The sequence below is a fragment of the Anarhichas minor genome, unplaced genomic scaffold (genome assembly GCF_050575085.1).
Source record: "Anarhichas minor isolate MPS153535 unplaced genomic scaffold, ASM5057508v1 ptg000136l, whole genome shotgun sequence".
NCBI classification, from domain to species: Eukaryota; Metazoa; Chordata; class Actinopteri; order Perciformes; family Anarhichadidae; genus Anarhichas; species Anarhichas minor.
This window is the reverse complement of record NW_027466582.1, coordinates 8,976,114-8,988,832: the sequence shown is the minus strand read 5'-3', so window position 1 is coordinate 8,988,832 and position 12,719 is coordinate 8,976,114. Positions and strand designations below refer to the sequence as shown.

General features: G+C 39.3%; 1 protein-coding gene across 1 annotated transcript in view; it reads left to right on the top strand.

Annotated features, from left to right (window-relative positions):
- otofa (otoferlin a) overlaps positions 1-12,719 on the top strand; it is a 63,030-nt gene that overhangs the window by 12,873 nt on the left and 37,438 nt on the right. Inside the window, exon 3 of the mRNA XM_076083877.1 lies at positions 7,426-7,514. Coding sequence (XP_075939992.1) covers positions 7,426-7,514 — 89 coding nt within the window. The remainder of the gene's footprint in view (positions 1-7,425; positions 7,515-12,719) is intronic.

The window sequence follows — 12,719 nt, the reverse complement described above, 5'->3', positions numbered from 1 at the left end:
TTCAGTTTCATTTAAGGTGGACCAGCTATTCTGCAACGCGGGGTGACTCCTTATCAAGAGTCCTCGAAATATATATCAACTGCTGGGCGCAATTAATTAAATGCAAATAATATTTGTCACTTTAGTCTTGACATGATAATTTCATACCGTTTCATCTCTAATTGTTCGTAACAAACTGTTGTCAACGGTTGATCTTGCATAGCACCAATGTAAGGATTAATAGCATGGAAAACAGGGCTTGGAGCTGCTACAGTCATTGATAAATTGCGCTCTGGGTAAATGACAGTTTCTGACTGGATTAATGTCCATATGTCTGCACCCATGGCATTTAATTTGACACATTGTAGACGAGACTGAGATGAATTCAGAAACATTGCTGCATGTAGCCTCGATAAACTGACATCCGAGGGAACAGAGCGGGGGTGGAAATGAAAACAGGGATGGACAGTCCAATTGGAAAAAATAAATTGAGACTGGGTTGGAGTGGTGGTGGTGGGCATGCAGCGATGTCAGTGAACTGGATAAGATAGAGTTTCTCAGCAGACCCAGCTTATTAGAGAGGCTGTTTCATCCAGACTGACACACATCTAGTTTTTGTGTTGCAATGGTGGAATAGATCCTTTACTCAAGTAAAACTGGCAATACTACAATACAAGAAAATACCATTCTTAATCCACAACACTAATGCGCCAATGAATTCATTTCTATACAGCAAGTATGCCAACTGTAAATTCTAATGTGCTAATCTGCTCGGACTATAATTTATTCAGTATACTCACAGATGGGAAATCCCCTCCCTGGAGCAGACCTGAATCTTATAAACTGATACCGTTGATAAAATACTTTTAACAGCAGTGGCTCGGAGAATAAAAGACTCTGGAGAATGAGACCTGTGCAAGGACAGAAAAAAACAATGAGATTACAATGAGAAGCATTTTAATGTTGTAACAGGGTCAAAGTGATGCTCATTTTAAGTGCTGTCAGTACAGTTCTTCTTGGGCAGTCTGTAACAATGCATCCTGTTTTATGAATTGATCATATGTTTTGATTGTAAAATTTAAATCTATAGAGGAAAAAATACAATTTGTTTTTGAAGGCATTACCACAGATTACTATGTTATTCTAAGTTCATGTGTAACACTGAGCGTCCACACCAGGCCGGAGTTTTAGAGCACCGAAAGCGGATGAGTTTGAAAACTTTGGGGTTACCTCCTAGTGTGGACGGACGCATACGTTTTAAAACGATGACGTCGGCGCCCGATTGAGTCTCAGCAGTCATGACGTGTCTTTCCCTGTTTCATCATGCCCCTATCACGTCACCTTTTTCCGGAAGAACAGAAACAACACAAACAGCCTTGATTACTGATCGACTACCAGTGCTTAATTCAACATGGATAACTGATTACACCCGTTGCTGACCTTGTTGTCTATACTTGTGCAGTTAAATTCAGAATTGTATAATTCTGCTACTGCCGACATGCGGAGGAAGCAGCTGTTATTAGAGTGATCAGCGAGCGGTGTGTCCAGCAGCGTTATCGGCCATATGGAGCAGACGTCTGAAGCCATGGTTTGCGGTTTTGAGGAGGGAAATGGACAGAAAACAGAGGACTTTCCTTTTTTTATTAATGCTTGTTGTGTTCTGCACAACTATTGTGAAGTCCACACAGAAACTGTAACCGAACAAAAGCATTAATCGCTCTCCAGTGCGACACGGACTTCAGACACCCGGTAGAGCTACGAGTGTAAGAACAGAGTAAGATGGACACAGTACCCCTCCTCTGTATATTCTCAGTATTAATGCACTATTAGTATTAATGTTAAAAGAAAGGAAGAATAGGAAAAAGTGTTTGTTTTCAAATGATACATTTGGAGGTGCAGTTTCAAATATTTGAGGTCAGTGTCATAAAATGTTCTGAAGCATTTTTCAAGATTAACAACAAAATGATGGGCTTAAGGGTTTCACAACGACAAAACTGGTAGGTAGTTAAAGCCAAACTCACATTGGTCAAAAAACGAGAGAAAATGTGATTTAAAGAAGCAGAATAAAGAAAGGTTACTGTATGTAGGCGAGTGAAGTTCCAGCATTTAATAATTTACTGTTGCAGAGATGGACTCTGTCTTTTATCATCTTGTTCAGCAAATTCAGAGAAAACCCAGAAACCCTTTTCTCACCATCCTAAATATTACATAGCATTTTTCAGTGTGCTGCTAAAGCCAGATGTAATGAAAACGGGGCTTTTACAGCCTCCTTCTTCAGTCTACCCTTATCTTTCTTATCCTTTAAGTATACATCTAAGCCTGCATAATCAAAGTGCAGAGGATTGCGTCACCATATAAGATCACAACGAGACTGTGAACTCAACACAACGACTACTGCATGAACAATGCTCCTGTAAATATAACGTATTCCTCCCTTGCTGTGAGTGAATACAAAAGATGGAGCACATTGTTCGTAATTAAGCATAGAGGTGTTTTAATCCTCTGTGTCCATGGCAACAGTCATGAGATATGATGAGCGGGGGGGAAGTGAGGACGGCGTGGTCAGTGCTCCAGCGTGGGATCACAGCACTAATAGCTGCTCTTCAGTTGAGCATTTAGCCCCTCTCATTGGCCACTGTGGCCTCGAGGCTTCTGGTTTGTGAGATCATACCTGTCACTTTTAATGTCCGGCCTCGCGCCGCCAATTAGGCTTTGTATTGTACAATACAGAGGGCTGGAGGGGGGCGCTTTGAATAGTAATGTGTGTTATTCAGACAGGCTTTAGTACTAGAGAGGAGAATCTTATATTTTTTTTCAGATTACTATTGCACATTTCTATAGCCACATAATCTGTGATACCTTTTTATAAAGTCTGATTGAATTTTAGAGTAGGCGCATTGCAGCAGTTTTACATCGGTCAGTGTTTGAGGCACAGTGGCTACTTGACAGCTTCAGGTCTGATCTGTGCAGAGCTACAAACTGTACAAAACAGAACGAGAACACAGTGAAACCCATATTTTAGTTTTTTATATAAAGCCCTGCACACTCTCACTGGTGTTTTCACTTATTGTTGATGATTCGACCTCTGCTTAGATTGCGGTTGGGTGCTTAGCGAGAGAGAGTGTGGCAGTTCGCTGGTCGCAGGTGGATGAAATAACAGATTTCCTACTGGCGAGGACATGAATAAGAACACGCGGTTTTTATCTCATAAGCATTTAATGTATATAAGACACAAGAAATGGAATAAAGTCTCTACATTTTTTTGCTTTATTGCTCGACTGCAGCAACTACTGACTTTCTTACAATTGTACCATTCTGATATAACATGCTTCATCAGCTATAAACACTGTTACCTGTAGCCTTCACATGGAATCAGGCAGACAACAGACGGCAAACCAGATATCCTTTCACTGGACGACAACTGGACGGTAAAATTAGGTGAGTCCAACAGGGAATTCAGACAATGGTAACAGTAAACGACATTGCCGTCCAAAGTTGAAATATTAAACCATGGCGACACTAAATCAAATGACGGTCCACACATTTAATTCGGTGTGTTTTATCCCTTTGCCTGCGTCCATTTAGCATTACAATGTTACTCAGCAGGTTAAAATTAGACATTTGGCTAAACTAGTGCATATACTGTATATTCATATCTATTGTACCTGTTAAATAATTAAATAGAGCTGAGGAAAGAATATTTTGGGTGGGTGTGCGTTCTACCTGGGAAAATAGTAATAACAAAACAGTTTGAGGTTTTAAACTTGGCTTTTAGAGAACTCTATTTCAGAAAGCAAGAAATAATTAGCGTATTGGAGAACGTCTTAGCTTGACAAATGTGTATATTTTGCAGCTTAATGTTGCATAGCACTATCTGAAATTGCTTTCTTGTGAGAAAAATTGCATCTTTTTAAAAATGCAGTAGTCAATATTGAGTATTGTATTTTGATTGTTGTAACACTGCAGCCAAATTCCATTTGATTGTTTAAAACGTGTGCACAGCTGAAGCCTGCTAAACCTTTCCACTTTCTCACCTTAATGGATTCTCTGCTCTCATTTCATTTGTGTGCACTGTCAGGGTCTTTAAACCAGTTTAAGCACTCTGGTCCGTCATGGTGGCTGTGAAGGCATTAGGCAACATAAACGACGTACTTCTTCATGTTGCGGATTTCTGCATGTGTGTCTTTTCAGAGATAAATAGTCTTGGACAGCAGAGAATGAAGACAAGCAAAGCTTAACGTTTGTACGTCTGTGTTTGTGCATGTAAATATGTACCTGCACCAACACATAAATGTACCACAGAGATGATTAAAGTGAGTGGTTTTCTTACTCTGGGGAAATTAATGTGGCTTCCCTGAGTCCCCCCCCATAGCAATGTTTGCAATCGTGTTTGTACGTATCATTTTAGCTACAGTATGCTTTATCCTCTGGTATGTATATTTGGCATCATTTGCTCCATTAGCAGCGTGGGCTGTCATCCGTGCATTAAAACCATGCTGAGGCCTCTTTCTCTTCCCTCTCTCGGCTATTCAAACACATCAGAGGAGATTTAGTTGTAAATGAGATGTGGCACGGCTGTGTTAGCCATAATCGTAGCAAACGACCATCACTCTGATGGTGTTTGCAGGCCGAATGTTGCCAGTGATATGCAGCCAAGAAAGAGGCAGGAGTACTGATCATGCCTGGCTTAAGCTTGGGAAGAGAGAACAGAGAATGCAGGGCCTCAGGGCGGAGAGCTCAGAGTTATGGTTCAATGCGTTGCGCACATGCAAACACACAAGTCCACAGATCCTTGAAGGCAGGTCTACCAGTAGCAGGTGGGAACCCCAGGATTCGGTAATGGGACAATCCTGATGGATCGCAGCAGGTGGGAACCCCAGGATTCGGTAATGGGACAATCCTGATGGATCGCTTGCCTGATAGCACGCAGTGTTCTGCTGAGAAGCCAACATCAGCAGGGGGTGAATGAGTTTTAAATCACCCGTGCAACCCTCCTGCCCTCAGACAGCCTCTTATCCAAGATATTAAAGTACAGATAAGAAGGCTCTGGGGTGATTTTACTGAAAGGGATGCAACAAAGTAATTCATCTAGTCTCTCACCTTATTAATAAATGTTGTTGTTCTGTACTTAATTTTGCTACCTTGTCATAATCAACCCATGAGAGATGGTAAACCTTACTGCTGTGCATGTTAATGCCTGTAGTGGGACTCCGATGCTTTTAGGACATCTATCACATACGTTTCTCATAGATTTTAGCTACTTGATATTTCAGAATTTTCTATACCTAAATTATAGTCCAAAGGACTTTTAAAGTATCTATCTTAATTAAACTGATTCATGGTGCATGAACTATTCTGTCTGTCAATGTAAAGCAAGTACCAACAAGTACTGGATATATTTCCATGATAATTTGAGCTTTAATTAGACATCTAAGAGGGTTGTATATGTGTGTTTTATTTTTCTTTAACTGTGGACCATTTCCAGAAATATTGAAATTGTCATTTAGTATATAAATTATGTTTGGGATAAAAGTAAAATAGAATACAGAAATGTACCTCCAACAAAACAGTACAGTAGAAAACAATGTCACTTAGATATTTATGATGTAATATTTCTGCCATACTATTGTCAACAGGTTCTGATTATACATTTTATATTTGACCTTTCAATTATTTTAAAACATTTTCAAAAGTATTTCGGTTTGTATTTTAATTTATTATTTATTTTCACAGAAGCAAACATGGTTTGTGTTGTTTTAATATCCACCGCACCATTAATATGCAGTTTTTATCTACTGATGATGCAGACAAAGTTGATGACATTATTAGATGATACAGTTTCAATAATTCTTACGGGAACAGTTAAATTGGATTTACAATTCACTCACAAAGCTTGGGTGAGTGAGGCAGGTACCGAGTTATATCACAGTCATTTAATCCCACAGGATCCATTCTAAAGCCTAAAATCTTCAAGTTGAATCCTATTGGTCACTCAGAAATCTAGACTAAAGAAGTAGAGATTTTGGAAAAATACCCGAGTGATGAGTTCAGGCTGTCAAATCCTGTGTCATTAAAGGTTTTTTTTATACTTATCCTATTAACTTTGAGTGTTGTGTTTCACCCTTTATGAAGATGGTACTTGTTTTGAATTATAAATGACTTGTTTCTATAACTGATCTTGAAGAGAGATGTACTGTGTGCTTACTGGTGTGAAAAAACAAGGAAAGTACCATCCTGAGCCCATGAGCAAATACATTAGAGATTTGTGCTGAAAAGAATTTGAAACAAAGTCATCTAAAGATGCTTGAAATGAGCCACCTGAAATCTATTTAAACGCTAATTTCTGACTCTAATTTATATGGAAAGTGCCAAAGAAGGGTTATCCTTCAAAGCTGTTTCGACATGTCTCACAACCTGGGCTTTTTCTCAAGGATATCCAAGACATAGTCAAGACATTCTTCAGCACACAGTTGTGCTTGGTGGCTGCTTTTCTTTCCTGTATTACCTTTATAGCAAAAAGGCTAATCAATATTCTCAGTCGGTGCTATAGAGCCTGGAGATGTTTATGGTGATAAATAAAACATTTTAGTCCCTCAAGAAGAGCTCCTCTGTTGCTGGAAGGGATTCTTTTAAACTCAAGGACACTTCAGAGGAACGTGTGTATGCTGACACAAAGGACACGAGACCTTTTGTTTGTGGACTCTGATCGACTTTTAAACCTCATTTAATCATGGTTTAACTTAATATCATGTTGCACCAAACTTTAGAACTATCTTGAATTATGAAAGGTTAAATGCAAGCCTCTCTAAATTTAATTTAATTCTGTTGCACCAAAATCTTAAACTCTAAATTTGAATGTGATCCAGTATTAACTTTAAACTTACACTTGAGGAGCTTTAACTTTTAAAATGGCTTTTTGATTGATCAAAATAATCAAATTATTCAAAGAAGGTTAAGGGACAGACTCCATAGTTGGAGATTTCAGACACTTACTAATCAGCATCATTTTTGCATCATCACCGCTAAATGGTGTAAAGTAGAAGAACAGTTATTCTCGTCTTTAAAATATGCAGAATTGTAAGCAGAAGGTACCTTAAATGCCATGGACTCTATTAATATATTGTTCCATTGATGGCACAATATATTCATTTGGAAGAATTTTGACACTTGGACAATTTGCAAATGGGAGATGGTAAATATTGTGCGCTTTATAGTAAACTAGGTTTGATTTTGACTAAAAACAGGATGCATGTTTTGTTTAGAGCCGTTATGATTAATCATAAAGGGAAAATGTCTTCTGTTCCAGCTTCTCAAATGTGATTGTTTGTGCTTTTCTCTGTTATATATCTTTGTGAATGCATTATCGACTCACTGTTGGTTGGACCTAACAAGACTTTGAATTAAAACAATAATTGATAGATTCATGGTCTATCTTTTCTTTCCCAGATGTTTCGGTGGCCCATTGCCAGCAGGCTGGATGGAAACGAGATGCTGGAGATCCAAGTGTACAATTACAGCAAAGTCTTTTCCAACAGGTAAGGTTGCACTGCTGCCCACAACTGGTCCTGAAACACATTCATCAGAGCAAACGGCATTTCAGAGGAAACTGGTTGTGGCCCCAGTGCCCTCTCTATCCTCCTCATCACAGCCTGTGACCAACTCAGACCGACACACGGTGCGTGTTTTTAGGATGAAGGAGAATGAGCTCGTATTCCCAGAGAGCTTGTTCTAAAATGACTCAATTGTGTGTGTAACAGACTGCAAACCACAGAGCTGGCCATGAATGAGTTTCACGTCAGGAGGGAATGAAACTGTATTAGATCCTCAGTAATGGGCCTATTTGTCACTTTACACTCACAAAAACACACAGGGTGTTTTAGTGCAAATTGTCACATGTCGAGTTTGTTTTATGTTGGTATTATTCAAAGTGGGTTTTTGATATAATACTGGTTAATTAAATATTTGCAATTCAGACACATTTTGCTGTCATTGTTTGTATGATTTTACAAATTCCAGTATTCCAGTTATTCAGTTATTTACAGTTACATTAACGACCAAAGGGCGCTTGAGCAATGCAATGATACTCAAACCTGAAGGATCTGCAAAGCACTCCAATTACTCCAAAGAAATCATTTGTGCCGAGTCGATGGTTGAAACTGGCCAATTAACTAATTCCCCTTTTGCTCCTCCTCATCTGCTTTTTTTTCTTGTTTTTTCATCTTAGTTTCCCTTGAAGTGTTTTTTTCTCTGGAGTTTCCAGATCTGATAAGACGTAGGCTGGTTGTGCCAGGAAGTCTGGCCATGTCTTGTGTCCGTAACAAATCCAATCAGATCATTACAGCTGCTGCGTCTAACTGGTTGATGTGCCCAGACTCAGGACACATCATGTCGCTCACACAGTCATTATGGTTGTCTCTGTGTGTTTGTGGGTGGATATGTACTCTGTGTGTACCGTGACCTTTTATCTGTGTGACCTTATGTTGTCAGCCATGTATGAATGTAGTTGTGTGTGAATGTGTCTACTGTAGGTGGAGACACGTTTATCAATGTGTGTCACATGTTTCTCAGAGCTAAAAGCTGTGACAGGTGTGCAGACAGATGTTGTATCAGGTCCACGTCACGGCATCTCTTAACTGTCACCATCATTTCTTTCTGGTACCATTGTGTGGAAGAGGAAAACAGAAACAGGACAGCCACACATAACAATTCAAAGAGGGTCAGAAAGTGGAGGATAGCTCAAAATGTTCAACTCAGCCTGATAATCAAACTGAATTGCCATTTCTCTTTATTATTCTCCATTGTGTTTAGCAATTTTCTGTTAAAGCTAGCGTGGCTCTCAGGGTAGAAATGCGGGTCGGTCTGTCCGTCAGTCCGCCACTTTTTCCAAACTGAAATACCTCAACAACTATTAGATCGACTATCTTACAATTGTGTACGAACATACAGGCCCTCGGTAGGTTTATCCTAATGACGCTGTCAATATCTGTGAAATGTTTGTAATAGATGGATTGGCCAAAGATTTTATAAAGATATGCATGGTCCCCAGGGGATAAATCCTGCCAAATCTGGCCAGCGCCACCACGAGGTTCACATTTGGGGTCTTTAGTGAAATATCTCAACGACTATTGGATGGATTGTCATGGAATTTGCTGCATTCATGTCCTTTAACTTTCATCTTTTCTCAGGTCAAAATCTCAATTTGTCCAATACTTTTATTAATGAACAAACACCTGCAAGACTTATGACATTCGACATTCTCATCTATCTCAGCTGTACTTTGTGTTTAGTAATAATTAGCAAATGCAAGTATGCTAAGTCTTTCGTCATTCATCCAAATATCATGGACTCATGCCACTTAAAACACATTTAAAGTACTTTGCAATTTTGAGCACAGAAATGGAGGATAAACAAGTAAAGTTGCATTCAAAGATCCTTGCCCACACACACACACACACACACACAACCTGGCACTAATTGAAGTGGGTAAATAATTCAAGATGAGTCATAGCTTGTGTTGTTCTCACACCTGCTCCATATGTCCACACGCAGCATCATTACCAGGGTAACTGATCTGCTTCATCACTGTCTGCACCAGCACACTGTAAGGCCAGTGTGTCACACTCTGCGACCGTACTTGCGATCATATTACCACAACAAATAGAGAAAGCGACGACGCGGGATGGTCTCTGTGCTGTCGAGGCATACAGACCGTGTTTTATGATTGGTTTTCCCCTGTGGCAGAAAGATATGCTTTTATATTCTGCATGCTGTGGAGTACACTGGGTGTGAGTCCGAGCACTTACTATATGATTGTATATTGAAGGACTTCAACCTGATGCATCGATGCACCTCATCAACAATTTTATTTTAAATTGTGTAATGTACAATGCAGCTCGCCGAACTGATCCGAACAGTTTTTGAAATTTTAATTCTGGTGTTCTCCTTTTCCTTTGAAAAACATGGGAAAGGGCAACACTTTTGAATGACTTTCTTTTTTTGTTTTGAGAGTGAATATAAAATGTCAATATGTTAGACTCATTGACATTTTCTCTGTATTATCTTGTTCAATTCAAATAGATGATCTTTGATCAAATTACTCTTCCCCTGTCTTTCTCTTCCCCTGATCTCAGCAATAAATCAAATCATGCTATTTATTATATTGGTTCTGTTTATCTCTATGGTTTTTATTTAGCAATAGCCACAGGACATAGCATTGTAGCCTGGCAACTGGTCTTTCCTGGCGTCAAAAGTATCGTCCATGCCGTACACATTCAGGCTCAGCAATTTCTTAAAATGCAAGCTGGAAAACATAAACATGTTAGTCTGTTAAATTGTACCTTGGCTTTCTCATGCCTTAAGCTTTGGAATGAACATTGTGGATATATACATTTTTTTAATTTTGTATTTCAACAGAAGCAGAAGCACATTTTTGTTTAGATTCTGTATTTCAATGACATTTGAGTAAGTTCTCAATCAATCAGCAGAACTGCCTTATGACAATATGTATAATATATATTGCATAAATATGATATAGCACCTTTATCTGATTTGCTGCATTTGCCGAAACAGATATTCCTGTCCTGCTATTTTATTTGTACCGAACGGTTTCTCAATTCATTTTCCATAAACTTGACTTCATCATCATTATTAAAAGTACATATACCATCATCACTTAGCCCTAATTGTATTATTAGATCATCAGGCACTGGTTCATATAAATACTGCAGTATATTTATGGACATTTGATGTATGTCTTAAAAAAAAAAAAACAGCCCCATTATTTCCTCCTTTCGGTCCCACTTTCTACAGAATGACATTTAAATAAACCACATGTGGGTCATACGGTGTTTACCAGTTATTTTTTATGTTTATTTTGTCCAGTAACACGGCTGTTGTGGCTAGAGCAACACTCTGCTTGTAGGAACGACAACAACAAGGGCAATGTTGCTGCTTTTATCACACCCAGATTGGCAAGACATGCTGATGGACACTGACGAGCAAAAAACAAGTCTTAATAGCTTTTTATTTTGTTTGTCTATTGTGAGTGTGTTTGTGTGAAAGACTGGAGTGTAGTTTGCGCTGTATATTCATCCTTGAACATCAAGTTTGCTGAATCTTCTCATGTTTACATCAGTGTATCTGCACCAGTGGGGGGGGGGGGGGCAGAGCTTGGCAGAAGCTTCTCCTCGGCCAAACCACACACACCTGTCCGCTGTTACATTTTCATTTCACACCGTCTTCCAGCTGACTAGAGTTACTGTACCAGCAGCTGTGGTGGATTAGTGCAAGAATCAAACATTTGATTTGGAAAAAATATTTTACATTTCAAAGCAGTGCTCACCTAGTAGTCACGCCTCAATTTTCACAAAGAAAGATTGTACAAATTGAAAGGGAAGGGAGCTCTGAATTATAAAGCAGATGAAAGTAAATTGTTTGCAAAACCTCGATCAATAATGAATGCCACCCTTTGAAGTCCTAAAAAGTGAGCCAGAACATGATAGGCCCTGCTCAGTTCAATTATTCAGCGCTTGTACACACGCTACAATTGCGGAAAGGAAATGACCGACCAATTGCTGGACATATTGATCACCACTGTCTGGGGTAGGCATGAGTATTATACTGGGTTAGTATTTTCAGTGATTTTGCTCAGAGGTGCAGAAGTTTCTACTCCTCTTCACAGAAAACGCTGACTGCAGAAAAAACATTAATATCCTAACAAACTCTCTTGAGTCACGTCAAGCCTGAAAAGTTGAGCATGAAGTGATTCAGTGGTAAGCCGGGCAGTCATGCACCTTCACAGAGAAAGCCTCTGCCAACGCCGTAAGGGAAGCACACACCTTTTGTTTTCTATTTTTCATAACTGAGATTCAAAGTGAAGTCAAATTGTGGAATTCTAAATTTACCTCGTTATTAAGTTTTGAGGCACTGCTGACAAATGTAGCCTCACTTTCAACAGTGAGTTCAATTCATCACCACCAACTCCAGAGGAATACCAAAGTGTAGGAGAGTACAGAGATGGAGATAAAGAAAGAGGCAGGTGGACAAGAAAATGCATTTACTGAAGAAAATGGATGTCAGATCTGGCGAGATCTCTGGACTCTACAACATCTGTATTTACTGGAGGAAAAAGACGATGTTATTGCTGACAGCTTAAGAATATCAAGAACACGTGAGAAAATCTGAAAGTTATATGTCCTCTGGCTTTACAGCGACTCAAACTTACAGTGCTTGTTCAGCAAGGTGCCTGCTGTACCGAGGGAGCTAACGCCTGAGACGGAGATGAAAGCTCTTGTGGGAATTTCATCCAATCAACAAATTTCAATTATCAGAGCGGTGCTGTGAAGACCACTGCCCTTAGAATCCGTGCAGTTCATGTAGGGAGAGAGATGGAATAATAGCAGGTGATAAACGGTGTGCTTGTTATTTGCTCACTGATAATGAACTTCTGCCTTTGTTATTTTTCTTTGGTTCTAAATTAAATATAAGGAACATGGTTTTATGTATTGAGGTGTGTTTGTGTACATTCTATGTTTGTGTTTCCTGTACTCATTCACTCTCGTCTGACTGCCCTGTTGGGAATCTCACATTATTAGCAGCCATCCCTGCAGATTTCTTCTGTGTGTGTGTGTGTGTGTGTGTGTGTGTGTGTGTGTGTGTGTGTGTGTGTGTGTGTGTGTGTGTGTGTGTGTGTGTGTGTGTGTGTATGCCAAGTGGTAAACTATTGATTGTATTCTCTTGTT